This window comes from Paecilomyces variotii, assembly GCF_004022145.1.
Source record: "Paecilomyces variotii strain CBS 101075 chromosome Unknown C8Q69scaffold_2, whole genome shotgun sequence".
NCBI classification, from domain to species: Eukaryota; Fungi; Ascomycota; class Eurotiomycetes; order Eurotiales; family Thermoascaceae; genus Paecilomyces; species Paecilomyces variotii.
Window position 1 is genome coordinate 2,430,743 of NW_021167141.1, and position 25,467 is coordinate 2,456,209.

Genomic DNA, 25,467 nt, shown 5'->3' on the forward strand with positions numbered 1-25,467 from the left:
AAAGAGTATCTCGCCCCTTGAAAGTGACATTTCACGTAGATTATATCCCGTAGACTGATGTAAAGGCTCCTCAAAACACTCATACAATTTGGATATCGCTTGATACATTTGATGGTGACAGGAATCGTTAAAAAAATCCATTTTTCTCAAAGAAAGAAAGTCCGAAAACTAAGAATGATAACAGGAGGTGATCGAAGCATGAAACGCCGTCAATAGGAAAACCCCTCTTACGCGTCTAGTGATGAGAGGAAAGGGGCAACAGCCAACAAGTGAGACAGTGGGAGAAAGGAAGAGGGAAAAAAGTAATATCCCATCTCACTCCTCTTCTGCTTCTTCCACCCGTGCAGTAAGATTGCGTTTGGATTCCGCTCCCGACGTTGTAGCGGGTTCGGGATTCGAGTCTGTCGTTGTGGTAGTGGCGGCGGGGGCTGGGGCTGGGGATTCAGCTGCTGCTGCGGGTTGGGATCCTTTTTCGGTGGAGGCAGTTTTCTCGTTGCTCTTGGCTGCGGACTTCTTGGACTTCTTTTTCTTCTTCTGCATAGAAATGTAGTGGTTAGTTGATGAAGTAAACAGTGACGCCAAGGAAAGAGTATAACGTACCTCTTGCCAGCCCCAGAGAGGCTTAAAACTATCGATGAAGCCCACATCCTCGAACAGATTGGGGAAGAGCCAGAGACCGGGCGGCACGACGAACACGGTGACGCAGAACAGAATCAGACGGAAAATCGACATGGCAAAGAACAGTCCCAGCAGACCCATCATTCCCACACTCAGATACCACACGGCCTGTCGTAGCATTATCGGCCAGAGAGGGAACAAGACCACGGCAAAAATACCGACCACCACTGCTGCGGCCATCGCCTTCTGCTTCCACTGCGGTCCTTCGTACAGCCAGACATAATGCATCATCGGATCCGTCTCCTGGTGTTGCTCAATCTTCACCGTCCACAAGCCCTTGACTCTCTTCTGCTTTCCGTGGTTGTGGCCTGCGTGGGGATCGACCTTCGATACGCGTAGAGCGAGAAGGGAGAGCGGAAGAAGCTTGAATGTGTTTTCGGCCGACGCCCGGTCGGTCACTGGGGGGAGTAGAGAACCCTTCTTTGCAGCAGCTTTGGCGTATGCAGGAGATTCGATTGCTCGGATAGCTCGTTTCACTAGAGATAGGATCTATGAGTTATGGTTCGCAAAAGAAAGATGTTAGAAGCTGTACCTTTGAACATATCCTTCCTCTGGCCATCCAGGATACAGGTCCTGGGCTTGAGATCGCAAGATCGCAAGAAATTAGCAACGGCAATAGCTTTTGGGTCTGGCGGTTGGCCTGCATTCACGGGCACTTGATATTGCTGCTGCTGTGGTTGTGGCTGTTGTTGTTGCTGCTGCTGAGCTTGCGCCTGTTGCTGGGCCTGCGCCTGTCTCTGCTGGTGCTGCTGGATGGCCTGCATCCTCAGCTGGTTGACATACTGCTCCGGGGTCAGACCCAGCTTTGCTGCCTCTGCGGCCAGCGCCTCGCGCTGCTGTTTGGCGAACTCTTCGGGCGTCATCCCTCGTTTTGCGGCCTCCGCGGCGAGTTGCTGCTTCATGGCAGCAATCTGCTGAGGGGTGGGTTGGCCTGGAGTGGCCATCTCGTTCGAAGGGAGGAAAAACGACGGTCAAAGGCGAAGACCAAAGGAAGAAAAAGGCGTAACGAGATCGAAGGGGGTCTTGTTGTCGGCGTTGGCGAGATGGAGTCAGCTTAAGTGGCCAGATGGATCAACTTTGGGGACGGAAGTGGAAACGGCCGACTGGAGCTAAACGGCTAAACTGCGCTGATCACGCAGGGAACGTCCCTCTCTCGCCTTATCGTGCTTTGTGATATCTATAGACTCGATTCGTCTATGTGCTCTCTGTGAGAGCTGCACGTCCGTTTCGAGCAAGGATGCGATCGCCTTTAAGTGGTGGTCGAGCTGGTCTTGTGTAGCCGCCATGCCTGACGATAATTTTGACCCGGATAGTCCGCTGCTGGGCTCGACGGAGAGGATTGTTCAACTGGTCAGGATTTATTTATACTTCACATTATTTCTTCTGAGGATACCCAGACAACTGACTCGTTTTTCTGCAGAGCGAACGAGATGTAGCTGCACAGATCCCGATCAACTTCGTCACGCACCCCACCGTATCCCTCGCGGCGGCGTGCTTCGGAAATGGAGTATACGAGGACCAGGCGGCCAAGGACTGCATTTCCAATCTCTTAGCCGTGGGATATCGTCGCCTCATCGTTGATCTCTACTGGTCCACGGATCGCAGCCAATGGACATTCTGTCCGGTTGCTATTCCGCTCAACGTCGCGGGTGCTACCATGGTGTCTGCATCAACGATGGCTTCTGCGCCTGCAGCTACTCTGACGTCGGGTAATATGGATGGCAGTACGACTACCGCTTCATCGACAGCATCTACCACCTCAGCAGCTATACTTGAAGATGTTTCCGAAACATCCGCATCTCAGGAGCGTCGTCGCGACCCAAGTGTGTCCACGACAGATGCCTACACCGCGCAGACCACCGTCTCGAGTACGACTGACTCCTCGGGGTCACGGCTTTACAAACTGGGACCGTATTCATGTACACAGACCCTGGGGTTACAGACCATGGTAGATCTATTTTACGAGTACTTCCGGGATACGGAGAACACGCTTGACGCGTATCCTCTTTATGTCATATTCAACATCCATGCTCCCTCCGTTGCTGATGCGCCTGAGAGTCCTGCGCCTTCGATATCGGGTTCAAAACTTCCCGCTAGTTCGCAGCTGATCGGTTCAATCATGGATGATACTCTAGGGACATATGTGTATAGCCCACCCGAACTGTACCACGACAGGGCCGATCTGAATCGCACTTGGTTTTCCGTCGTCATCGACGACCAGCCTATCACAGAGTATTTCACTTTGAGAAAGAATCGGGGTGGTTTCTATAGCAGCCCGGATGGCTGGCCCTGTGAGAACTACTTGCAGGGCGTGAAGGCCAAACGACTGCTGCTTGGATGGGGATCGGTTGATCCTCAGATGCAAGGGTATAATTTCACTGGCGATGCCAGCCGTATTTTCCCTCAAAATTATCTCACATCCGGCATCCAGACCACTTCTACTGGAGACAGGCTGCAGTCGGGATGTCTCTATAACCCCAATACGATCAGTGTGGCTCAGGTTAACTCTTCTTGGGCTGGCTCTAACCAGCTTACAGTTCCCAGTCTGGGAAACGAGCAGTTTTCTTTGGGAAATCTTACCCTCCTCGTGCAAAACTTGACCGCCTGTGGAATATCCCCCACACTGAACACTACTCTATTCGATAAAACGGCCAATACTCAAGTTGATACATACAGAAACGTGTCTCTCTCAACCACGTGGTCATGGGCCGTTGGCGAACCACGCAATGCCTCCTCTTCTGGCGGCGACGACGACGATAACAGCGGCACCTACGATCGATGTGCAATCATGGACGTCACTCTTGCTGGCCATTGGCGTGCCGCTGATTGCGCTGCCGAGCGCTATGTTGCGTGTCGTGTTGGGAATGCCCCTTACAACTGGACATTAACGGACAACAAGGTCCCATATACCAGCGCTACTGACGCCTGTTCTGACCAAGACGCCAGTTTCTCCGTTCCTCGAACTGGCCTGGAGAACACATACCTATATTACTACCTGATAACTCAGCGCAAAGACGCCATCAACCCTTCATCAGATGATGCCGATAAACGAGAAGTATGGCTGAACTTCAACTCCCTGGACGTCAATTCCTGCTGGGTAACCGGCGGACCGAACGTCAGCTGTCCGTATACCGTCAATTCAAACGAGCTTGAAAGACGCACCGTTCTCGTTCCCACTATCGCGGGTGTTGTCGTCCTGGTCATTACTGCATTGACTTTATTCGTCAAGTGTAATGCGAACAGGAGGAACTCGCGAAGAAAGAAGAGAGTGATTGAGGGTTGGGAATACGAAGGTGTTCCCTCGTGATCTCATATCTTCTATACATACAGGTAAGGGAAAAAAAGAAGAAGAAAGAAAAAGATGTATTTTTTTTAAAATGGATGGGGCTATCTGATTGGTTCCGGGCGGTTGATCGGTCATTTGCATAGGATGGGATGGGATGGGGTTGGATTGCATGATACCATTTTCATATATATATGATCTGTATATAGAGTATACGTGGGGCGGGGTGTTTTAGGCTGACTTTCTCTTTATTTCCGCGCATGCGTGCATGCATATGTTGGAATATGACGACATAAATGATTATAATCATGACTGTATATGCCTCAGGACTAGTGAACCGATCTATTAGATATCGGAACCTTAGGGGATTTTCCGGTAAATTTAACCAGCTTGGTCATCTGATTTCTTTCAGGGGAGATGTTACAATGTGTTGTATGTACATGACGACATATATAGTACAGTTCTATATCATTTCTTTCGTCCAGTCCAGCTTAGTTCAGGACTTCCAACATCTCTTCGACACGACCAAACTTCTCTCGGAGTTTCCCCTTTTGCTTCCCGCGCTCTTTCTCCACGGCATCGATCCGCTGCCAATCTTTCCAGTTAGTCGGACGGAGACCTTTCTTCTCGGCCTCAGGACGGACTCCCTCCCAGCCGAGACCGGTGCTGCCTCCCGATTCGGAGTTGAGGAGAGAAAGACTCCTTTCGGTGTTCGTTTTTTGAGCCTCGTAGTCTGCAGCGATAGTATCTGCTGTCGTGAAGGCGTCGGTCATGGTCGTAGCGATGACGCCGTTAGGGCCACGCTTCACCCACCCGGCACAGTAGAGGCCTGGAACGTGAGGGATGACGGCGCCAACTCGTGTTTCTATCTCTTCTGACTGTTTAGTTGGACTGGTGACTCTTCCCAGTCCGTCGTTGGGGATGACTCCTCGGCGGTCATCAAATTGGATGCCTAGCTCCTGGAACCCGGGTAGGGGCAGGGACTTGTAGCCGACACTGCGGAAGAAGATGTTCGCAGGGATATTCACTTCTGCGGGCTTGCCGCTGGATAGGAGCTTCCGCGTTACTTTTGACGTCGGGCTATATGGGTCCGCCGGGTCGAGTTCGTTGCGGGTGAATTTGGCATGCGAGAGACGGTAAGGGTGGACGGGGGACCAGTGTAGGGAGTGCGGCGATAGAAGGAAATCAAGAGCCCATGACTTGCTTGCTTCCTGCTCATTAGTTGAGGAGCCTTTGGCAAGTAGCTGTATCAATCGCTTTTGAGCACGAGGAAGCGAAGCGATAACCGATTCTGGAGGTAAGATGTCCTTCGGGACAGGATCGAAAGAGACTGATGGAAGCTGGAAAAGCTCCCGCAGTTCCTTGATGGTGAAGGAAGCCTATGCATGTTCAGTTATTTGGATGTCTAGTCAATCTGAACAACTCAACGCACCTGCAATGGACCGCGACGACCGACGACGCGCACCCGCTTCACTTTACTTTTGGCCAGTTCCTCCAGAGCATACTCGGAGATATCCGTCTTCCGGAGCACATCGACATCCGTCAACAGGATTCTAGCAACGTCCAGAGCAACGTTTCCTTGACCAACGATCACCGCATTTTCACCCATGCTGAGATCTGGCGCCAGATCGCGGTACTCCGGTAGGCCGTTATACCATCCTACGAACGCGCGGGCTGAATATACATTTCGACAGGCCTTCTCTCCGGGAATCCCAAGCTCTTTATCTTCCGAGGCACCGTACGTGAACAGCATTGCATCGTAATGCGGCTTGAGAGACTGTAAAGGTAGATCGGAGCCGAGTTCGACGTTGCCGATGAAGTTGAAACGAGGCGAGGATGCGACTTCAGTAAACTTTTCTTCGCAGTTCTATAATAGTAAAGTTAGACATTTCGATGCTCTAATAAAAAAAAAAGAAAAATAAAGCTTAATGAAATATCTCTCCCATGTCAGTGCATACCTTCACTTCAGGGTGATCGGGGGCCACTCCATATCTGACCAGGCCAAACGGCACCGGATACTTCTCATACATGTCCACCACCGCATCTTCTACCTTGTTCAAGAGCCTATAAGCTGCATAGAATCCTGCTGGACCAGACCCAATGACCGCTACACGGAATGGACGGTCACTACGCACTGTACTGCTGTTGTACCGGCGTTGAGCAAAGAGCGCAGTCGAACGGTGACGCAAAGGGCTCCCATTGACCCCTCCACGGAGATGCGCCGTGCACTGTGCGCAGATATAGGGTGCACGACGGGCTTTCATGGTGTATGAAATGTCAATGAGGATGAGGATGACTGGCAATGGTCAAAGCAATGTTAAGCATGAATCATGACGCGGAGAAGCTGAGGATCTTTAGTTCGGTCATTTCGGCCTCGGACATAGCTTAGTCAGCATGTAGTTATCCCTGCGTAAGTAACGAACGATATACAGAGAATGATAGATATCGCTACATATACTAATATAGATTTCTTACAGAGTAAAATAGAACAAATACAATCTTCTCCTAATAATAATGGAAGGATACTAGTTCTCCAAGTCAGTGTCCAAGACTTCACGTTTTCCTGTTTGAGACAGTATATCCCACGTGACCTTATCGCCAGTTGCCCTGCCAACTATCAATGTTGACGGTTCTTCAGCCCTACAGGCGATGATGGCCATGGCTGTATTGACTGACGGGCCCTCCATGGACTAAGGCTCTTAGTTCTGTTATGTAGACGTCCGTGTCCTGGTCTGCCTCCATTCTGTCTTCCATTCCTATCTCCACCGCCACATTCCAGTCCACGACGTCGTTCCGTGTTCCATTCCTTTTACCCCAGACATCCTCGCGTGGTCGACAGTGTCCAGTCCATTCTCGCGGCGCGGCCATCATGGGAGGATCGTCGCCGCCGTTTCTTTATGATCCTCCCTGGCGGTATACCTATGATGAGCCAACCGGTAAAGTGTTCAATCCCAAGGCAGTGACGCAAGCGAGCTGGACTCCGCGTCAATCGCCGCCGAAGAGGGAGGCGCCGCTGGTGAATTTCTATAAACATCCGGATTCCGTGAGTAATCCAAACGATTGTAGATTGGTGGGAATGGAGTCCTGATTAGATGATGTGCACCAGTATGCCCAGTTCCCATATGGCAAGACCAATGTGAAGTCCATGAGCCCCAAGACGAAGAACCGAATTGTCCATGGCCGGTACGTTCTACTGTTTCTGCGAGTATGTGCCCTCCTCGGTGCTCTGGGGGCGCTCGTCTGCGTGATATGCATCAAGGGCATGGAGATCTCGGCAGCATGGATTACCAGAGTGGCAGTAAGTGCGCATCTCTTGAGGAATGCAGGACGGAGGATACTGATGCTTCCATAGCCTGCTGTAGCGATCCTCCACTCCGTATATGGAGTATATCATCTGAGTCGAGCTGCAACTGGACGGACACCTGCATCATCGGCGAGTTACATGTTTTTTGCCTCGTCTGTTGACGCAGGGTTGATCCCCTTTTACATATTTACAGCCTTCCTTGCTCACGGCCAGTACACCGAGGATTTTTACCATTGGGACACTTTATTCCAGAGCCCGGGAGCCACGTATCAAGTCGCCAATGCCACCTTCCTGGTTACAGTCGTGGACAGTGGTATTCACGCAGTGTGCTTTACGCTGTCCATCTTTCTAGCCGTCCTCTTCCGAGAGATCACGAAGCTACCACCGGATATGAACCCACTTGAAGATAATCTGACAGCCCGTTCTCATAAGCGCAATAAATCCGAGATTGCTGAAAAACACCTCAGCCAGAGTACCATCGACTTGAGCACAAACCGAATGTCTGCAGCAGAAGACCCATTGATTGCCCCTCCACGTCAAGTCCCCTTTATGCACACTCGGGGCGACTCGTCCAGCAGAATTTCAGACTGTGCACCCGACTTCAATGAAGAGAGAACCGTGACCACCTCAGATCAATCGCAGCGCCTCTCACGCGCCGACCTCCCCAGTGAACAGATGCGCCTCTACAAGCAGGCGAACAGATCAAGCACATCCCTAGCCCGGTCTGTTGCGCGCAAGACCCGCGAGTCGCCTTCCCGACCAACATCGTCATCAATGCATGAAGCGCCTGTGATAGAACCCTCAGCAGCAGTCCACGAGGATACCAGGAAATGGAGCCCCTCGTCATCTCTCCTCAAGGATAACTGGTTCGTCTATCCATCTTCATCGCCGCCCCCTGCCGAAGACCAAGAAAACGAGAATATGGCACGCCGTGAGACCTCGTCTGTCTATAGCCGAGCCCCTAGCACTGCTACAACAGCCTACAGCGGCATGAAAGACTGGCTCTCTTCAGCACAGAGGTACAGTCAGGAGTATTCCAATATAATCGCGGAAGATCCCCACGGAGAATATACTTCCCTGAACAACCACGAACAGTACGGCAATGAAGATGCATATGACCTGCCAAGCGTGACGATCTATAACGATGCCGAACAAGATCTGGGTGAACGTAAACTCAGTATCAGCACCTTTGATGATGACGCAGCTTCTCGACTAAACCCTCTGGGCATGAATCCGCCAACTCCTCAACCACCGCCACATGCAGATGGCTTACGCCGTATTGTCCTCACTGACATTCCGAATCCTTCTGTGCGCAACGGAGATCCTGAACCACCGATCAAGAGCCCCGACAGTGAAAACCGGTTCTATGGAAATCTCGGACCAGGTTTCTCCACGGAGCGCAAGGTCAGTGATATCGACCAGGCCTCTCGCAGCCAGAGCAAGAAGAAGTTCGGCAGCAAGAAGCTCTCTCGACGCCAGAGCAGAAAGTCAGTTGCATATGAGTCGGTAAAGGCCGATGAGGATGACAGCGACGGTCCCGAGAAGTTGACCATGAACAAACGCGGATCGAAGAACGATGAGTCTGACCGCAAGGGCCGTGTTATCAGTAACTCTGGCATCGACATTGGTGCTGGCTTCCAACTGGGGTCTGGCTCTCCGTCGTCATATGGAAACTACATTGCCGGCCTCGGAGTCGGCAGAAGACGAGATGTCAGCGGGAAGATCGCAGAGGAAGGCAGAGGTGGTGCTAGCCACAGCGACTTCGAAAAGACTCCTGAAAAACCCGCAAATGGTCTTCCAGGCGGCGTTCGCGCCGCTGGATGGGCGCGTTTTGCTGGTCTGTAGGGTGATCTCTTGGCTTTATTCTCCTCTCTTTGTTTGTACGATTTGGGGGATCTAGTGTCTGGAGAATCTTCAACGATCTTTTTGACGATGAAAAAGAAAAATGATGGAATGATGGAACGTTTTTTTTATCAGCTATGTGTGATGTTAGTTTACGTTAGGTAGTTCATGGCTTATGTATCTTCTTCTCTGCAATGTGAATAGTCTCGTGAAGACTTCAGATATCAGGTGTCATCTGAGCAATATGCTGTCCATGGAACGTTTAATCCAGTATCAGTTCATTAGGAATCGTATGAAAAGTACAAGAGAAGGGGTTGTCTTCATTCCATCTAATGCCATGCCCATTCTAATACAAAAAGCGCTAAAGGTAGCAGGCTCGATCACAGAAACTTCTAGGAGATAGACTAATGACCCGAGGGAGGAAATGGCAGTGCTGTATGCCCTCCCTTTCCTACATCGTCTCCTTCCTCGTTATCATATAGTTCTATCCGATGCATCTTGTGATGCATATAATGCTGCTCTGTGCGTTCCTCGACCTGACTTTCCAGCCTGGCGGTTTCTTCAGCAGTGATAGCGGTCTGCTTTTCATCTCCTTCGGCTTTAGCGCGCTGTTCGTTATGAGCGCGTGCGCGCTCTTCTTCTGCGTCACGAGCCTTCAGGGCGATTTCTTCCTTCTCGACTTCTGCTGCGTCGATCTCGTCGAAGCCGATCGTTGAGAGAATCTTGCCGATGAGGTATTGGTAGCGTAGATGGCCGCTGACGATGTCGCTGACATTGACATTCTCGACTCCTGGTAGGCCTTGGACGCGCTGGAGACCGGCGACACCAAGTTGGATGCTGGCACCGCGGTACAGGAACCCTAGAACGGCATCCTTTTCGGAAAAGACGTTTACAAGTCGCCCACTAACTGCGGTTCGCATTCGTCGCCATTGTCGTGTATCAGATGGAACGGGCGAGCCCATCAGGATAGCACTCTCGACTAAGCCGTAGGCGTGTCTCTTGGCCAGACTTTGGAGACAGCTGTAGATCACTCTGGAGCCTAGCGAATAACCGATAAGCGTGACGGGACGTTCACCCTGAGCTTTGTTAATCAGAGCGTCAGCGAGGACTTCTCCGGCTTTATCTGCCCGAGATTTGGCCACGCTGAAAGGATTGTCGACCACACTGGCGATCTTCAGAAGACCGACAGGTAGCATAACGGCACTCATAATGCCGGCGAATACAGTCCGAGATAGGATCTCTTTGCCTGCAAACGACCATGCCGCACTGGTCACGAAGGCTGAGATCGCATTTCCAAGCTTCAGGAGGCTCTTAAGCTCCCAGCGGAGAGCAAAGGTTTCCGAGTCTTTGCCAATCACCCGCCACGGGATGACAATGTCATCTTCTTCATGGGCCCAGCCACTGACGCCAATGGTGACTCGGAGACGACGATCCTCTTTAGCAGCTTCACTTTCTCGCAGGAAGCGTTTCCGGGTGCCCCGAGTCGGGATGAACGCAAAATCCTCAACCTCGCGAGCATAATTATCCATCATCTTCCCAGTCATCCGACCACCATAGGCACCGAAAAGACCGCCAACAATGACACTGCTCCCAGCCAGGGCACCCAAATAGCCCGCTGCTGCCGTAGCGCCCAGTCCCAAACCACCCATAACTGTACCAATGCCTGCAGCAACCAGCGGCGCAGCCAGACCTCCAGTGAGACCGATAAGAGCCGCACCCGCGACTGACGCAATCCCAACCTTCCACTTTCTGGCGTTGCTGCTCTTCTCTGCTCTTTGCTTCGCTTCTTCAGTCGCCTCCATTTCCTTGGCTGCGGTGAGCAACCCTCGGGAGACTTTGATCTCGTCCTCGTTGAGAACTTGCAGGGATAGACCTAGGCTAGAAGCGACATTTAACAAAAGAACGCGTGAATAAGCGCTGTAGTGTTTGAGACTTAGCAACAGCAGGAGAAGGGAATGGAGGATTAACAATCTTGCTGGTTCTGGAAGTTCGGCAAGTTCGGTCTCCGTGGGCGGGAAGAGCTCTCGCAATCTAGCAGACCTGGTTTCCTTTGTACTGATGGAGCTTTGCTGCGACACCGGTCTGGCATCGGAGGCTTTCCGCTCCCGCCCGTCGGTCTCATTGTCTTTATTGACAACCTCACCGATTCGGAGGAGAACGGAATCTCTCCAGTCATCAAAGTGTCGAAGGGTCTCTGCTTCGGCCTTGATGTCTTCGGCAGTGATCGCAGATGGTGCAGACGGCGCAGATTGTGCGGACTGTGCGACGGGTTTCCTCCGGATGGATTGTTTTGGGCCAGGAGAAGCCTGCTGTTCTGGATCAGGAGCAGGTTCCTCCTGGCTATTGGCTCGGTCCTTCAAGACCTTTTCGCTCTCTGATGCATGTTTGAACGGCGCTGCAGCATGAAAATTATCCACAATAGCCTTACGCATCGACAGCATGATCTGAGCGACCAGAACAGTCAGCTCCCCGCGCTGATGCCGATCTAGAATCGTAGACAGGTCTTCGCCCCCGCTCCTCTCATCGGGAGCATTATCTTGTGCAGAGAATGAGCCACCAACATACTGGCGGAGTCGAGCTGCCATTGGGACATCAGACGCTCAAATCCTTTGCAGGTGGAGCGACTCTGATCGTTGGGGCTGTTGGGGGATTTTATATCAGAAGGCGGTTGTCACATGACATCATATAGGATGACTCAGCATCGTGAAGATGTGCGAAACATTGATTCAACCTGACAGCGAAAAGACAGACGGTCTGAAACATTGGCTGGTGGTGTGGCCAGCTAGGCTCTTGTCTATCTAGCAGCAATTCTGCGGTGGCCCGAGGAGCTGTCCGTGCTCCCTTCAGCGGCTCGTCTCGACCACGAAGTATCGGCCCATTGTCTTCGAAGCACATCCAAGCGCATTATTGTCCCACGTATCGCCATCGGGCTTGGTGTTTTTCTCAGCAGGTGCCCGTTCGATCTTCCTGCTGCGTCCTACGACTCTCTCTCTGGCCATGGTATCCTTCAGAGCGTCTAGGCCAATTGTATTCTCCTTCGTAGCCTCAGGCGTCTCGTCGCGAATGCTCCGTAGAGGCTCGACGCCAGTCGTATCAACGCGCTGGATTTCCTTCACGAAATGTATTTGAGACTCGAGTGTCTCTAGCATTTTCTTTTCTTCTGCCTCGCTGCTGGGCTGCGGAAGCGCAGACAGACGGAGAAGATGGCGCAGCTCTTTTGGTGTGAGCGCTGGGGTCTGCGATTTACTCGAATCGTCTGGCAGTAACGATCGAACGGACCAGCTTGGTCTCGAAAGAATAGATTCAATATCTGTCACCTTCTCATCGGGACCTGAGGAGTAAAAGCGTGACGATAGAAGCTGAAAGCGCGCCGGTCGAACGCGTATTGATGGCAGTAGCCGGTAGCTAGTGCGTAATGAAGCCATTGAGGGTTCTGGAAGAAAATTAAGGTCCGCTGTTCTATTTGTAGTGCGTAGCCGTATCGGTATCTGAGATCGGATGAAACGAATTGAGCTCATATATGTAGCGTGGTGAGCTGGAGTTGGCAGATCGGTCTTCGCAAAAGATAGAAATAATATTTGCGGGTGAAGGCGGCGAGACCCACCTGAGTGACGGTCATCTCATAGCTGGCTGCGGCTCCCATCGTCTCATCTCCCCGCCAGCTTGATACACCGTTCCCTCGCATACTTGCTCTCCATCCCGGTTATATCAACCGATTTCTGGACTCAAGCGATATCTGCGGAATAAAGATAGGCTTAATCAGAGACCATGGGTCAAGATCCTCGCGTGCTTCTGCAGAAAGTGAGTGCTTCAGTTCCCCCGCCTTCCTAGCTTCCGACTAACTGTCCGAAAATCATCAGGCAGACAAGGCACTCCAAAGCGCTTCGGGAGGCTTCAGCTTCTTTGGAGGACGATCGGAGAAGTACGAGAATGCAGCTGACCTCTATACACAAGCTGCAAATGCATTCAGAGCACAGAAGCAAAGTATGCGGATTTCCCCTCATCCGCAAACATGCGGAGATCCCATTAACTGACGTGTTTTGCTCCCAGATAAGGAGGCCGGTCTGGCATTCGAGAAGGCTGCTGCGATTCAGACCCAGAACTTGAATGAACCGGATGATGCTGCCAACAGCCTACAGGAAGCGTTCAAGGTCTACCGAAAGACTGATCCCGAAGACGCTGCTCGCGTGCTCTCCAGCGCCATCCAACATTACGTCGGGAGGGGCAATTTCCGTCGAGCTGCAACCCAGCAGCAGTACCTGGCAGAGGTGTACGAGACGGAGATTGGGGATATGAAAAAAGCTCTGGATGCTTATGAGAAGGCGGCGGAGTGGTTCGACAGTGACAATGCGGAAGCGTAAGAGAACTCCTGTTATAAAAGAGATACGGACTTTGGATGAGACTAACAATCTACTCTGCAGTCTCGCAAACAAGCACTTCCTCAAAGTCGCCGATCTGGCCGCCATTGAAGGCGACTACTACAAGTCCATTGAGCAGTACGAGCGTGTCGGCAAGTCGTCCATCAACAATAACTTGATGAAGTGGTCTGTCAAAGACTATTTCCTCAAGGCCGGCATCTGCCATCTCGCCTCAGGTGTATGTAGAGTGTTGGACCCTCTCCTTATGATCTATGCTGATTTCCCTTCTCAGGACCTCGTCGCTACCAACAGAGCCCTCGAAAGCTACCGCGATATCGACCCCACATTCGCTTCTACAAGAGAGCACCAGCTCCTTGTCGATCTCACCCAGGCCGTCGAGCAAGGCGACCAGGAAGCTTTTACCGACAAGCTCTTCCAATACGACCAGCTGAGCAAGCTCGACAAGTGGAAGACAACACTTCTCCTGCGGATCAAGAACAACATCGAGGAAGTCGGAGAGGACTTTTCTTAATCGTGTGTTGGTCACTTTTGTCGGGTTCGAGTTACTTTTTTACGTTTGATCTCATGATGGTTTTTGCTATGGCGCGAACCCACTTTCCCGTTTTTTTTCTCCTTTTTTGGTCATCCTGCCGTCATTGTATGTACGTAGCGCGAGTGTCGTTTCTAGATGGATGCTGTCTGTTGGTCTGTTTATGTTGTCATCCCTCGTTGAATTACCATCTCATGTCACGTAGTGACTCCTGATCAAACTAGATGATCAATGCTCAAGTTTCTTAATTTATCTTATCTCATGGGTATTGTAACAAGGCAGAGATCTCTAGGGGTTCTAGTTAAAGGCTTATAAGGGGTGCCTGTCGGTGTAGCCTTTTTGGCGGAGTGGTTTAGTGCCTAGAGACCAGCGGCCTATGCCCCTTTACAAGTATAGACCGAACTACGGAATGGGAAATGAGCGCAACTTAAGACGATTTAACATCTTCGTAACTCGTTAGGATTTTTCAAAAAAGGACAAAGAGCCAATGCTATCTATGAGCCTAATCCCTGTTTGTATTCTTCTTCTTCATATTCATAGTCCCATATGTTCTGTGTCTTGTCTCTTTAGCTGACTAGATTTGATATTTCATGATGGACAAATTCCAACCCGGAAGACTGACATAATGAATGCTTTTCTTTTCTTCTTCTCTCTTTTCGTCCGCTGCGGATGGGGAAGATGATGGTATCTCATAACAATAATGGTAAGAATATATGCCGGCAAAGAGAAATAAAAAGAAATATATAAAAAAAAAACACCAAACCAAAGGTAAGCCTCTACGCTTGCACTTCCTCCAACGGCAGAGCTTTGCGAGGGAAGACTCTTTTGTAGAGACTGATTCCGATAGCGTCTTGTGGGTTGATCTTCGCATCGAATGTAGCTTTGAAGTAGCCGTGGGTACCGAGACTCTCTTTGATGTAGCCGGTGCGGCCGCGCTTGGTCCACAGCTGGAGGGCCTTGAACCAGTTGACGTCCTCGGAGTTGAAGAACATGTAGCGCACCGTGACGACCTTCTTGTGGATCTTGAATGGGTGGCCGGTCAGAATGACTCGTTTGGCGACGACGCGGGAGTGATCGGGGGCCACGACGGTGCCGTTGCCGATAAGCTCGAGACGGTTGATAGTCGGGGCGTTTGCATCATCGGAGTCCAGGACTTCAGGGTCTTTGACTTGCTGGTTCTTGAACATCAGGACGGGCACGGAACCCCAGGTCAGCGGGCCAATGTAGGTTGCGATGGCAGCGCGGCCGGGATGGAGGAAGCGGTCGAACTTGTGCACGTTGTTCGGGGTGTTGCCCGCAGCTGAGTAGACGGGCTTCACAAGAAGACGACGGGGTCCGCACTGGATTATGACCTCCTCCTTGGATTTCAGAGGCTCCTCGACGGATGAGCTCAGGGTCATGTTGATGTTGACCACGGTCTGCTTGTGCTCATGGCGCAGGAGCGAAAATAGGGCCATGGGCTGTGGGCGGTTTCGAAGAGATGAAGGCACAGCTCGGAGGTGCACGTCTACTCGAGTACCAGGGTTGACTCCTCCAACAAGAGCCTCGCGAATGCTCCTGTTTCTCGAACCCTTGTAGTCTGAAATCTGAAGGAGGCGGCGCCAATCCTCCGGTTCGTGAGGCTTGTCCTCTGAGGTCTCCCAGTGACTAGTCTTGAGACTCTTGAGACCTCTGTACCGAGCCAGGCGCTCTCTGGCAAGCACGTTCGGGTGAAGTTCGATCTCGTCAGGAAATTCCAGGTCCTCCTTTGCTTCATTGCGGCGACTAGCACGGTACTCCTCTAGCTGGTCTGCCTCATCCTCCGGAGATGGGTCAAGGAACATCTCCGACTGGGGATACTCGGAAGGTCCAGCTTCCGTCATAGCATCCTGTCGTTCGGGGAACACACCGTCTTCAGGGTTGCCCGAGGTGTCCATCTCCATCTCTTCGTCTTCATCCTCCAAGTCGGAACCGGAGTCAGAGACGTCATCCAGATACCAGGCCGCCTGGTAATCCGATGTTCCCTTCGGCAGTCTCTTCGGACGAGGCGGGATGTGAGTCTCATCGTCTGAGAAGTAATGGTGGTCATCCAGTAGGACACCCTTCCGCTCAGTGTCAGCGACTGAAAGCATGTCATCGTCCTCCATTTCGATCTCCTCCGGTGCAACAGTAGCCATATCGTCACGGTCCTCTGTCGGGGCATCCAGGACCTGCGTCGACTCGTTCTCGTCGACGTTCATCGCGTCGCCCTTTTTGTTCTTCGTACTTAGCAAAGGTGCCGCTGTGATGGAGTCTACCTGGAAGTCACCCCAGCCAGGCACATGCACGATGCGGTCAGCCTTTAGACCCTTTCCCCGCACGACACCGGTCAAGACTACATCGTCCACCACTTCAGCGTTGGACTCGGGCCACTTAACATCCTCGAGGAGCAGCCAGCTGCGTTCATCCCTCCAGCGGATTCCCTTGGGGGTAGCGGTGCAGAGACTGCGCACGACGTTGGAACATTCCTGTCTTGAGTCGAGAGAAAGGACCTTTTCGATATTGGGGAAGAAATGGGTGATGTATGACTTGAGAGAAGACACGGTCTGGGTCCGCTTCTTCGGGGGATTGATTTTATCCAGTCCCTGAACCACGGAGAAGACGTTCGAGATTCCCTGTCCCTCAATGGACCGCAACAGCACTTCTCCCTCCTCGTCAACCTCCTTCTCGGCAGAGAGCACAACAAGGACAAAGTCCGCCATCCGCGAGGCGTCCAACGCATGCATCAGGTCGTATTTGGCGGGAATGTACATGACGCTCTGTCTGAACCGATCGACGCGCACACGCGAGATACCATCCTGGGAGACGTCGTCGGGGACATCGACGCTTTCGTTCAACTGACGGATGGCGGCACGGATATCGATATCGGACGATAGAGGTACAACGGCGACATGTCTGGGCGCACCGTTGGATCCGGCAAAGATGCTGGTTGCCTGGGCCTTCTCCTGGTGCTTCAACTGTTGCTTCTGGCGAGCCTGGTTTCTGCGATCGAGTTTCGACATGAGCTGCTGGTGAGGGGTCTTGCGACTACCCCGCTCACGGTTCTCGACCTTTCCTGTAGCAGTTGTCAGTATAATGATTTCGTAGATGATTCCTAGCCAGGAGGCCTGGTTCAGCACCCACCCTTTGCCTGCTCCTTCAGAGCGCCTTTGGTGGCATGCTTGCTCTTGAATGCCTTGTGCGAGACCTTGGTGGTGCTGCGGTGATGGTGTCCCGACTGGGTGATGGGCGCCATGTTGGCTGCACCCGACGCTTTGAAGCGGAACGGAAGAGAGTCCAGTGTTGCGGATGGCTACAGTGTGGATGAGAGATAGAGAAGAAAAGAAAAGAAAATAAAATCAATTAGGACGACCAGACCGTTGTTGGTAAGTCTGGCACGACTTATCTGGATGAGCCGCACGATAAAAAAAAAATATTATAGTATTATCGGCCCCGTCGAGTGCGGAGATGCAGATCGGAGACCGAAAAACTGTGGCAGAAAAATGTTTCCAAGCGAGCGCGAAATCTTGGCATGAATTTTCCAGCCAGACCCGCAAAAAGCTCCGCCGACTTTGCGATCCAGCAACTTTTCTCCGGTCATAACTCTTTGATATCTGTATTTTCTTTTTTCTTTTTTCTTTTCCCTCTGTAGGTCATCTGCGATTGACGGCCAAACCACTTTTCTGCCGGCGATCAAACCGCGCAGATGGCGACGACTGCAGCTCCCACGGCCGTCGCTGGCCCGTCCCAAAAACAGGACAACTCCGCTGCTCGCGCTGCAAAGCAACGACTGGCTGAAGCACAGAAGACTTATGGCAGAGGAAAAGGAGTGCATACGCAGAGCGTTCGGGATAGGAAACTGCGCCACCGTCTCAAGGCGGTCGAGTCCAAGTACAAAGATGCGGCGCTGAAGGCCAAGGATGCGGAGATCTTGCTCGAGAATGAGGCCGGATTCATCGAGCCGGAAGGGGAGCTGGAGCGGACGTACAAGGTCCGTCAGGATGAGATCAAAGAGAATATCGGAATCGAGACAGCCAAGAAGGGCTTCGAGCTGAAGTTGGAGGACATGGGACCGTATCGTGCAGACTACACGAGGAATGGCAGAAACCTGCTGCTGGCAGGACGAAAGGGTCATGTTGCGACGATGGACTGGAGAGCAGGCAAACTGGGTTGTGAGCTGCAGCTGGGAGAGACGGTTCGCGATGCCAAATGGCTGCATAACAACCAGTACTTTGCCGTCGCGCAGAAGAAATACGTCTACATCTACGATCATGCTGGTGTCGAGTTGCACTGTCTGAACAAGCATGTCGAGGCCACTCATCTGGAGTTTCTGCCATACCACTTCCTTCTTGCGAGTGCTGTAAGTCTGATCTGCTGTCGATGAGGGCCCTGATATATTTTTTCCTAACATCTATTTGCAACAGGCTACGAGCGGTTTCCTCAAATATACAGACACTTCGACCGGCCAGTTGGTCGCGGAGCTGCCCACTCGGTTAGGCTCGCCTACATCTCTCTGCCAGAACCCGTGGAACGCCATCCTGCATGTCGGTCACCAGAATGGAACGGTTACCCTCTGGTCGCCAAACTCCCAGACTGCCCTCGTGAAAGCCCTCGTCCACAGGGGACCTGTGCGCTCGATGGCAGTGGATAGACTAGGCCGGTACATGGTTTCCACGGGCCAGGACATGAAGATGAACGTTTGGGATATTCGCATGTTCCGCGAAGTTCATTCGTACTCTACCTTCCAGCCCGGCTCGTCCGTTGCTATCAGCGACCGCGGTCTCACCGCCGTCGGATGGGGTACACAGGTCAGCGTCTGGAGAGGTCTCTTCGACGCCGCGGCAGCAGACCAAGGCAAAGTCAAGTCGCCCTACATGGCCTGGGGTGGTGATGGACAGCGCATTGAGACTGTCCGGTGGTGCCCTTTCGAGGATATCCTCGGAACTACTCACGACAAGGGTTTCGCCAGCCTCATCGTCCCTGGCGCTGGAGAGCCCAACTTCGACGCTCTGGAAGTGAACCCGTACGAAACCACTGAGCAGCGACGGGAGGGCGAAGTCCGCGCTCTGCTGAACAAGCTGCAACCGGAGATGATCTCTCTGGACCCCAACTTCGTCGGTCGCCTCGACACCATCAGCGAGAAGAAACGCCAAGAGGAGCGCAAGGAAGACAACCCCAGAGAAGACCCGATCGAAAAGCTCAAGAACCGCGGCCGTGGCCGCAACAGTGCTCTGCGCAGATATCTCCGCAAGAGAGGCCAGCCCAACGTCATCGACGAGAAGCGACTCAAGGCCGAAGCGCTTCGCGAACAGCAAACCGCCCGCGCCAAGGCGAAGCTGCAGCGCGAAAAGGAAGAATTGGGACCTGCTCTGGCCAGATTTGCAAAGAAAGAGATCTAGTCGCCGCTGTTCTTCTCTCTCTTCTTTTGCAACTCTCTGGTTTTCGCTTTTACGCCGCAGCTGTTCAGATACCCAGTTTTATTCAATAGCTCGAGGGCGTTGTTACGTTTAACGCTTATCATCGTATTGCATTTCTAGGCGTCGGGATCTTGTATAAAGAAGGGGGGAGTCGGGTGTTGAAAATATAAAAAAGTTTATCAATACATATAGTTATACATACATCTGTTGACATGCCATATAGTCCACGATCTCCATTCTGGAGAGAATATCAACAGTAGTAAAACATAGCAGATAATAACTAACCCTATTCTGTACGAATGAACGGTCCTCTATATACAATTGCAAAAATAAAAGAATTCCCAGCACACTGAACCCATCCTCACATAATGTGTGCATATTACATGCGGGACTCTCTCATCCTTCATCTCACGAAATAAGCTATATACTATTTCAATGTCAACCTACTCCTCAACACTCCCCGACCCTCTCACAGCGCCATTCTTCCACCTCTGCAAGCTGGCCTCATACGCACCACTCGCCTTCCACCCACTAATAATCAAATCCACAATATTCTTCACCCCCTTTCCATTCTTCACCTCCGCAAAAACCGTCGGTCCACCCTCCCTCATCCGCGCCGCATCACGCTCCATTACTCCCAAATCTGCCCCCACCGCAGTCGCGAGATCGATCTTATTCACCACTAACAGATCACTGCCCGTGATACCCGGTCCGCCTTTTCGAGGCACTTTATCCCCGCCCGCGACGTCGATTACGTAGATGATGAAATCGGCGAGTTCGCGCGAGTAGTTCGCGGCGAGGTTGTCGCCGCCGGATTCGATGAGGAGGAGATCCGTTTGGAATTGTCGCTGGAGGGTCTGGAGCGCGAGGAGGTTCGCGGATATGTCTTCGCGGACGGCGGCGTGGGGGCAGCCGCCGGTTTCGATGGCGCGGATTCGAGATGGGGAGAGGGCTTTGTTGCGGGTGAGGAATTCGGCGTCTTCTCTGTTGGTTGTAGGGAAAGAGGAGTGAGTTGGTGGGTTCTCATGTAGAATATAATAATAATAATCATGTCCTGGGGATAGCGGGGAAGGGAGAGGGGGTGGGGGGACGTACCTCGTGAAGATATCGTTCGTGACAGCTGCAATGTTATACTCGTCTCGTAGAGCCAAGCACAGGGCGAGCATTAGGGCTGTCTTTCCTGATCCGACGGGTCTATGTCTCAAGTCAGTCGAAGTTATATCACCATGAAGAACTGCTCTTCCATCTGAAGAGGGAATTGATTGTACATGGAATATTATCCAGATAAACAATCATAGAAAAGAAACAAGGCACATAGGCAAATGTATTCGAAAATGTAAAATGGAATCCCTCACCCTCCAATTCCAATCGTGTACGCACGATCCTGCCAATCTCTGCCCTCGATCAGCGGCATCTCCCGCTGCAGATAGGAGCCCGGTCCATCGAGGATCTCGTGGGAGTGGCCGTGTCCGCCCAGCGCATCGTGGGAATGCGAGTGTTCGAGACCGCCGTCGTGAGAGTGCGAGTGCGACGCCATTGTGTCCAGTGTTTGATAGAGGCTAGGTTTCCGATCGTTCAATTAGGTAGGTGATTAATAGCTGGGCATCTCACTGAAAAGTCGAAGTTGTCGAATCTGATTAGCGCGGGGCAGGAGGGGTATCGTATCCGTTCGGGGAATTAAGCTGCAAGGGAAATCTGGGCGGGGAGCAGGTACTACTAAGATCGAGGATGATGCAGAAGTATAAGTACCTTCTCTATCGTGACTCAGATGTGATAATGGCGAGATAGAGGTATTTGTGAAAGAATCGAATAAAAGAAAAGCAAATCTACAGCCAAGAGAGCAAGCTCCTGCTACTGCGGGGATGGCCGTCTGCGATCTAGCCCATAAGCGTCGATCATCCTTGATTTGCGATCAGCTAGGGCCTTCAGAGAGGACGAGGTTCTCCGGAGTCCGATCTAGGCTCGAGGGTAGTAATTATTTTCTTGTTTGGAAGTTTAGACACGACTTCAATATCGTTCGCTGGTGCAAGCAGCATCCTGAGAACCAGGGAAACCAAGGAAACATCCTACGCGAGGGCTGGAGAGATGACAGTCCAAGACAGTCGGAACAATTGAAGAAGAGAAGATATCCCTTTTATCGGTCGCGGAAACAACGAGGAGACTATCAGGGTCCAGAAATCATCATCGCGACGGCCAAGCATCGAAACAAGAAGCGCAGAAGGCCACACAGAACGCTCGTCAAAAAAATGTTACGCCCGCGCCCAATCAAATCAATCGCCATCGGAAAGACAGGGATCAAGCCAGACTAGGGTAACTGGCTAACAGGACGCAGCGAAAGCACAGAGAACTGCACAACAGAAAAGCAGAAGAGCGGATGCGAGTTGAAGAAACGACAAAATTGGCAAGGTCTGCCATGATCAGACAGACAGGCCAAATCACAACCTATGCGACAAACGGGGAATAACACGGGAAAAAAAAGACCCAAGCCAGCATACGCTGAGAGAGAGAGAAAAGGAAACAGAGAAGAGAAAAGGAGCTTAGAATACATTATATGATGATGACGCTGGTGTTATGGCGGATATCCAGCCTCGATGCGGCGCGGATGGGAACAACATAATCCAAAAATGGCATAATCCATGTTCTGATTCCCATTTCCACGGGAACACACGTCCTCCACATGATGACGTGCAGCACAAGAGAGCACAAAAGGTGCATCGAAATAGATGGTGCGGAGTATAAACGACAATGGCGCCCCTGCGACAGAAGCGAAAGCCTTCCGGTATGTTCCAATCAGAAAAAGATGGACGCCCAAGAAATTCAGTAGAAAATCGCAGAATGAAGTCCAATGATACGCCGAATCCCCCTCTTGATGACGAAAAAGAAAACGCAAAGCATAACAACAATCAGAGACAAAGTCAGTCATGGGCTCACGCGGTCCCCTTTTGTCTCTTGCCGCCTATCCTGGGACTGGGCTTGACTTTGGCGGCCCCAGAAGCGCCAGCCTCAGCGTTGTTGTCGTCTTCCTGTTTGAGTTGGACGGTACTTTGGCGACGGCGTTTATTGCTGATGTTTGGACTTGTCGTGGCGCTGGTGCCCGCAGATCCATTGGGCCCCTGCTGCATCAGGCCCATGGGTCCTGCCAGATGAGCTTGGGCTGGACTAGCGTGAGCAGAGCCAGCAAGGTGAGGCGACCCAGCTGCCCCGGGCAGGCCAAGATGAGCCATCGATGGAGAAGCAAACTGGGACGGACCGTTCATGGTAGAGGGTCTCGGGTTTGGGGCTTGTTGGAGCGCGGGACTCATGCCAGGCGGGAAAGAAAGACCCGCGTTCTGGCTCTGAAAGTTGTTGACCAGATTGCGCAGCGCCTCTGGGGGGGACATATGCGGGTTCTGTTGCGAATACTGGAACAGAACTTGCATCTGCGACATGGTTTCGGCCACCTCCAAAAAGCTCATTACGGCCGTGGGTACGCCGTTATTAGTAACCATAGATTCGGGTACAACGACAGCGGGCTGTTGCTTCTGCTGAGCCCGCTTGTTCATATTCTTCGAAACCTTCGGACTTTGCTTCTGGTCGACTTCTGCGGGCTGCAGTTGGCTCCGAGGGATATACTCATTGTGACTATTGATGACAAGGTCGAGCATCTCAATCTTATTGTTCGCATCAAACTGAGCCCGGAGAGTGCCGTGCGTGAAAAGCTGCCAGAACGTTAGTCGAATCACAGGAATGTCAAGCAATTCACACGAACCTGGCAGTCATTGGCGAACCAGTAGATGAATGACGTCTTGAGACTTTCCACCATATGACCCCCGTTGGGCAGGTCTTTTTCTCGAGCGCCTTCCACAAGCATCTGGATATGTTTGATTCCACTGTTGAACTGGGTCCAATAGTACCGCGCTAGAGCCGGGGTGGAGATCTCGAACTGTTTCGAGCCAGCCTGGGGATTGTAAACGCCTTGCCGGAGCACTCCTCCTGGTGAATAGAATCTCTCGACAAAGGCCTGCCAGTAGTGTAGATCGTGCGCTTCACCTCGACTCTGAAAATCTCGTCAGCCTGGATATAATCAATAGCACAATGCAAATAGCTAACTCACCGTAAAGTTACTCAAATGGTCCGCGTAAGCATTCAGATAGAGTACCGTAGCTCCTTTGAAATTCATCCGTGGCTGCATCATCATCACATTTTGATTCTGTTGTTGCGCCTTCAGGTGGGCCTCCTGGGCGGTCATCGGCTGTTGCTGCTGCGGCTGTTGTTGGTTTTGCTGGTTTTGCTGAGCTTGCTGCTGGTTTTGCTGCTGCTGCTGCTGCTGCTGCTGCTGTTGGTTCTGCGCCTGCTGTTGCTGCGCTTGTAGCTGCTGTGACGGCGGCTGGGCTGGTTGAACCTGGGGGGTTGGCTGATGCGGCGGATTCGGGGTCGGCTGCGGTTGGAGCTGCGGAGTGTGGTGCTGCTGTGGTGGCTGCGATGTTGGAGGCTGCTGCAGATTCGAGTGCTGTTGCGAAGGCGTGTTGCTGCCCTGGGGGGGCTGAGGACCCGGCTGAGGCTGTGGAGTGACACTGTGGGCATCGTGCATGTTCTGCGGTTGCGCCGCGGCTCTTTGCTGCGGTGTCTGTTGTCCCGGATGCCCTGCAGCATTTGCCTGGTGCGCCTGTTGCGCCTGCTGGGCTTGCTGTTGGGCCTGTTGTTGAGCCTGCTGCTGGGCTTGTTGCTGGGCTTGTTGCATGGCAATGAATTGTTGCTGTTGCTGGAGATTCTGGGGCTGACCGTGAGGCATTTGCTGCTGTAAGTGCATTTGCATGTTCATGGGTCGCATATTCGAGTTTGCCTGCATCGCAGCAATTTGGGCGGCATTCAAAGGTTGCGTCCCGTTCGGTAATGACACGGGAAGGCCGCCATGTTGCTGTTGTTGTTGGTGCTGCTGCTGCTGTTGTTGTTGCATCATCAATTGACGGTGTCTCAATAATTGCTGCTGCTGGTGTTGTAGTAGGTGGGGGTTATTGGCAACTAGACAAGGTGATATCACATTAGCATTGGCCATCAGGTGTCATGGATAATTGACAACGAGGGAGAATCAATGAGAGCAGCGAATAAAGTGAGCCTGGCCCTGCGATCCAGGATACCCCGAATAGAAACCTGACAGCACGGCCATCGGCCTGGACTCCAAACCGTATTGCAGTCTCAGTCCCAGGAGACACAATCTGAAATCCGAAATCCAGTCCTGATCGCACTACGCTCGTAGGCCAGTCGGTCATATCGCAGGATCCACAGACCAAAGAACGACCCAGAAAGAAAGATGGAAAGATATCACGTACAATTCTGCGCCGCGAATTGCTGCTGCTGCTGGAGGAAATGCGCCTGGGGGCCCAGGTGCGAGAGGGCATGCGCGTTCGGGACAGGACCGCCAGGCCCTGCACTCCCAGCACCCCCGGCACCCGGAGGCATGCCTCCCATCATGGGCCCGGCCTGAGTGACCTGAGGGCCTCCCGGAGCGGAGACACCAGGATGCATCTGCTGCACCATGCCCGCGCCAGGCGCTTGTCCGCCCAGATGTGTCGCGTTGGGATGCTGGGCCTGGGCCATTGGGTGACCCGGGGGCAACCCGGGATGTGGAGGGATGCCTTGATGGGCAGGGAACGGCTGCGCCATCATCATCGCTGAGCGACGAAGTCACCGGTCGCGGGACTTCTGAGAGATCCAAGGGCGGTCGTGGAAGGGCGGAAGTGGAAGCTGGAGATGCGCGCTCGACGTGGAGGGCGACAGTAGGCCGCTTTTAGCGTCGGAGCGGGAGGCCAAGACGCAACAGGCGGGCGAGAGAGCCTGCGTCGTCTTTTAATAATGTTGTCCAGGGCCGGCGAGGTGTGAAGCATCGATCGAGGGCAGTTGACCGCGTGCCCGTGAGGCGGAAGGCCCGTTCGACGCCTGGCAGAAGGGCTCTACAGTCAGCGTTGACAGATTATTATTGACGGGGCCGGGGGGAGGAGGCTGGCGATCAACAGCCAGCAGTAGGTGCAATGGCTGGTGAGGACGGGTGTGGAGGGGCT

General features: G+C 52.5%; 11 protein-coding genes across 11 annotated transcripts; 5 read left to right on the plus strand and 6 right to left on the minus strand.

Annotated features, from left to right (window-relative positions):
• Positions 1-63: 63 nt before the first annotated feature.
• Positions 64-1,704, minus strand: C8Q69DRAFT_158928 (translocation protein Sec62-domain-containing protein). The gene is made up of 3 exons (XM_028625635.1): positions 1,211-1,704; positions 601-1,154; positions 64-534 (listed from the first exon to the last, which is right to left on the minus strand). Exons 1-3 carry the CDS (start codon positions 1,620-1,622, stop codon positions 316-318), a joined length of 1,185 nt encoding a protein of 394 aa, XP_028487712.1. The 5' UTR covers positions 1,623-1,704; the 3' UTR covers positions 64-315.
• A 75-nt stretch (positions 1,705-1,779) lies between these two features.
• On the plus strand, positions 1,780-4,219 carry C8Q69DRAFT_158838 (lectin C-type domain protein). Its single transcript, XM_028625634.1, has 2 exons — positions 1,780-2,028; positions 2,099-4,219. Exons 1-2 carry the CDS (start codon positions 1,963-1,965, stop codon positions 3,983-3,985), a joined length of 1,953 nt encoding a protein of 650 aa, XP_028487713.1. The 5' UTR covers positions 1,780-1,962; the 3' UTR covers positions 3,986-4,219.
• A 114-nt stretch (positions 4,220-4,333) lies between these two features.
• Positions 4,334-6,361, minus strand: C8Q69DRAFT_428797 (putative NADPH-adrenodoxin reductase Arh1). The gene is made up of 3 exons (XM_028628462.1): positions 5,920-6,361; positions 5,394-5,828; positions 4,334-5,340 (listed from the first exon to the last, which is right to left on the minus strand). Exons 1-3 carry the CDS (start codon positions 6,223-6,225, stop codon positions 4,453-4,455), a joined length of 1,629 nt encoding a protein of 542 aa, XP_028487714.1. The 5' UTR covers positions 6,226-6,361; the 3' UTR covers positions 4,334-4,452.
• A 378-nt stretch (positions 6,362-6,739) lies between these two features.
• Positions 6,740-9,311, plus strand: C8Q69DRAFT_158937 (hypothetical protein). Its single transcript, XM_028625636.1, has 3 exons — positions 6,740-7,004; positions 7,068-7,259; positions 7,314-9,311. Exons 1-3 carry the CDS (start codon positions 6,831-6,833, stop codon positions 9,108-9,110), a joined length of 2,163 nt encoding a protein of 720 aa, XP_028487715.1. The 5' UTR covers positions 6,740-6,830; the 3' UTR covers positions 9,111-9,311.
• Positions 9,312-11,821, minus strand: C8Q69DRAFT_158938 (hypothetical protein). The gene has a single exon (XM_028625637.1). The coding sequence runs from the start codon at positions 11,690-11,692 to the stop codon at positions 9,512-9,514; it is 2,181 nt and encodes a 726-aa protein (XP_028487716.1). The 5' UTR covers positions 11,693-11,821; the 3' UTR covers positions 9,312-9,511.
• A 129-nt stretch (positions 11,822-11,950) lies between these two features.
• Positions 11,951-12,532, minus strand: C8Q69DRAFT_504720 (hypothetical protein; the record flags this gene model as incomplete). Its single annotated transcript, XM_028632620.1, has 1 exon — positions 11,951-12,532. One exon carries the CDS (start codon positions 12,530-12,532, stop codon positions 11,951-11,953), a length of 582 nt encoding a protein of 193 aa, XP_028487717.1.
• A 194-nt stretch (positions 12,533-12,726) lies between these two features.
• C8Q69DRAFT_457687 (protein required for fusion of vesicles in vesicular transport, alpha-SNAP) lies at positions 12,727-14,436 on the plus strand. Its single transcript, XM_028629925.1, has 5 exons — positions 12,727-12,908; positions 12,968-13,091; positions 13,158-13,464; positions 13,529-13,703; positions 13,758-14,436. The coding sequence occupies exons 1-5, from the start codon at positions 12,876-12,878 to the stop codon at positions 13,995-13,997; spliced, it is 879 nt and encodes a 292-aa protein (XP_028487718.1). The 5' UTR covers positions 12,727-12,875; the 3' UTR covers positions 13,998-14,436.
• A 9-nt stretch (positions 14,437-14,445) lies between these two features.
• On the minus strand, positions 14,446-17,487 carry C8Q69DRAFT_457690 (putative pre-rRNA processing protein Tsr1). The gene is made up of 2 exons (XM_028629926.1): positions 17,157-17,487; positions 14,446-17,088 (listed from the first exon to the last, which is right to left on the minus strand). Exons 1-2 carry the CDS (start codon positions 17,266-17,268, stop codon positions 14,792-14,794), a joined length of 2,409 nt encoding a protein of 802 aa, XP_028487719.1. The 5' UTR covers positions 17,269-17,487; the 3' UTR covers positions 14,446-14,791.
• C8Q69DRAFT_457691 (putative small nucleolar ribonucleo protein complex subunit) lies at positions 17,472-19,629 on the plus strand. The gene is made up of 2 exons (XM_028629927.1): positions 17,472-18,372; positions 18,437-19,629. The coding sequence occupies exons 1-2, from the start codon at positions 17,719-17,721 to the stop codon at positions 19,409-19,411; spliced, it is 1,629 nt and encodes a 542-aa protein (XP_028487720.1). The 5' UTR covers positions 17,472-17,718; the 3' UTR covers positions 19,412-19,629.
• Positions 19,630-21,285, minus strand: C8Q69DRAFT_457694 (CobW/P47K family protein). The gene is made up of 3 exons (XM_028629928.1): positions 20,785-21,285; positions 20,525-20,623; positions 19,630-20,413 (listed from the first exon to the last, which is right to left on the minus strand). The coding sequence occupies exons 1-3, from the start codon at positions 20,964-20,966 to the stop codon at positions 19,873-19,875; spliced, it is 822 nt and encodes a 273-aa protein (XP_028487721.1). The 5' UTR covers positions 20,967-21,285; the 3' UTR covers positions 19,630-19,872.
• An 878-nt stretch (positions 21,286-22,163) lies between these two features.
• Positions 22,164-23,327, plus strand: C8Q69DRAFT_159021 (hypothetical protein). Its single transcript, XM_028625638.1, has one exon. The coding sequence runs from the start codon at positions 22,351-22,353 to the stop codon at positions 23,140-23,142; it is 792 nt and encodes a 263-aa protein (XP_028487722.1). The 5' UTR covers positions 22,164-22,350; the 3' UTR covers positions 23,143-23,327.
• The last annotated feature ends 2,140 nt before the right edge of the window (positions 23,328-25,467 follow it).

What these genes read in the sequence shown, in the direction of transcription:
- C8Q69DRAFT_457687 (XM_028629925.1), top strand. Translation starts at nt 12,876, where the DNA reads ATGGGTCAAGATCCTCGCGTGCTTCTGCAGAAA. An exon ending in CTCGCGTGCTTCTGCAGAAA is followed by an intron (nt 12,909 to 12,967) that starts GTGAGTGCTTCA and finishes GAAAATCATCAG; the next exon opens with GCAGACAAGGCACTCCAAAG. An exon ending in ATTCAGAGCACAGAAGCAAA is followed by an intron (nt 13,092 to 13,157) that starts GTATGCGGATTT and finishes TTTTGCTCCCAG; the next exon opens with ATAAGGAGGCCGGTCTGGCA.
- C8Q69DRAFT_457694 (XM_028629928.1), bottom strand. Translation starts at nt 20,966, where the DNA reads ATGGCGTCGCACTCGCACTCTCACGACGGCGGTCTCGAACACTCGCAT. An exon ending in TACACGATTGGAATTGGAGG is followed by an intron (nt 20,624 to 20,784) that starts GTGAGGGATTCC and finishes CTTGAGACATAG; the next exon opens with ACCCGTCGGATCAGGAAAGA. An exon ending in ACGAACGATATCTTCACGAG is followed by an intron (nt 20,414 to 20,524) that starts GTACGTCCCCCC and finishes TACAACCAACAG; the next exon opens with AGAAGACGCCGAATTCCTCA.
- C8Q69DRAFT_457690 (XM_028629926.1), bottom strand. Translation starts at nt 17,268, where the DNA reads ATGGCGCCCATCACCCAGTCGGGACACCATCACCGCAGCACCACCAAG. An exon ending in TCTGAAGGAGCAGGCAAAGG is followed by an intron (nt 17,089 to 17,156) that starts GTGGGTGCTGAA and finishes CAACTGCTACAG; the next exon opens with GAAAGGTCGAGAACCGTGAG.
- C8Q69DRAFT_158937 (XM_028625636.1), top strand. Translation starts at nt 6,831, where the DNA reads ATGGGAGGATCGTCGCCGCCGTTTCTTTATGATCCTCCCTGGCGGTAT. An exon ending in TCTATAAACATCCGGATTCC is followed by an intron (nt 7,005 to 7,067) that starts GTGAGTAATCCA and finishes GATGTGCACCAG; the next exon opens with TATGCCCAGTTCCCATATGG. An exon ending in CATGGATTACCAGAGTGGCA is followed by an intron (nt 7,260 to 7,313) that starts GTAAGTGCGCAT and finishes ATGCTTCCATAG; the next exon opens with CCTGCTGTAGCGATCCTCCA.
- C8Q69DRAFT_159021 (XM_028625638.1), top strand. Translation starts at nt 22,351, where the DNA reads ATGGGCTCACGCGGTCCCCTTTTGTCTCTTGCCGCCTATCCTGGGACT.
- C8Q69DRAFT_158938 (XM_028625637.1), bottom strand. Translation starts at nt 11,692, where the DNA reads ATGGCAGCTCGACTCCGCCAGTATGTTGGTGGCTCATTCTCTGCACAA.
- C8Q69DRAFT_158928 (XM_028625635.1), bottom strand. Translation starts at nt 1,622, where the DNA reads ATGGCCACTCCAGGCCAACCCACCCCTCAGCAGATTGCTGCCATGAAG. An exon ending in GAGGAAGGATATGTTCAAAG is followed by an intron (nt 1,155 to 1,210) that starts GTACAGCTTCTA and finishes TCCTATCTCTAG; the next exon opens with TGAAACGAGCTATCCGAGCA. An exon ending in CTCTCTGGGGCTGGCAAGAG is followed by an intron (nt 535 to 600) that starts GTACGTTATACT and finishes ATTTCTATGCAG; the next exon opens with AAGAAGAAAAAGAAGTCCAA.
- C8Q69DRAFT_158838 (XM_028625634.1), top strand. Translation starts at nt 1,963, where the DNA reads ATGCCTGACGATAATTTTGACCCGGATAGTCCGCTGCTGGGCTCGACG. An exon ending in CGGAGAGGATTGTTCAACTG is followed by an intron (nt 2,029 to 2,098) that starts GTCAGGATTTAT and finishes GTTTTTCTGCAG; the next exon opens with AGCGAACGAGATGTAGCTGC.
- C8Q69DRAFT_457691 (XM_028629927.1), top strand. Translation starts at nt 17,719, where the DNA reads ATGGCGACGACTGCAGCTCCCACGGCCGTCGCTGGCCCGTCCCAAAAA. An exon ending in ACTTCCTTCTTGCGAGTGCT is followed by an intron (nt 18,373 to 18,436) that starts GTAAGTCTGATC and finishes TATTTGCAACAG; the next exon opens with GCTACGAGCGGTTTCCTCAA.
- C8Q69DRAFT_428797 (XM_028628462.1), bottom strand. Translation starts at nt 6,225, where the DNA reads ATGAAAGCCCGTCGTGCACCCTATATCTGCGCACAGTGCACGGCGCAT. An exon ending in CCGATCACCCTGAAGTGAAG is followed by an intron (nt 5,829 to 5,919) that starts GTATGCACTGAC and finishes TTACTATTATAG; the next exon opens with AACTGCGAAGAAAAGTTTAC. An exon ending in GTCGTCGCGGTCCATTGCAG is followed by an intron (nt 5,341 to 5,393) that starts GTGCGTTGAGTT and finishes GAACATGCATAG; the next exon opens with GCTTCCTTCACCATCAAGGA.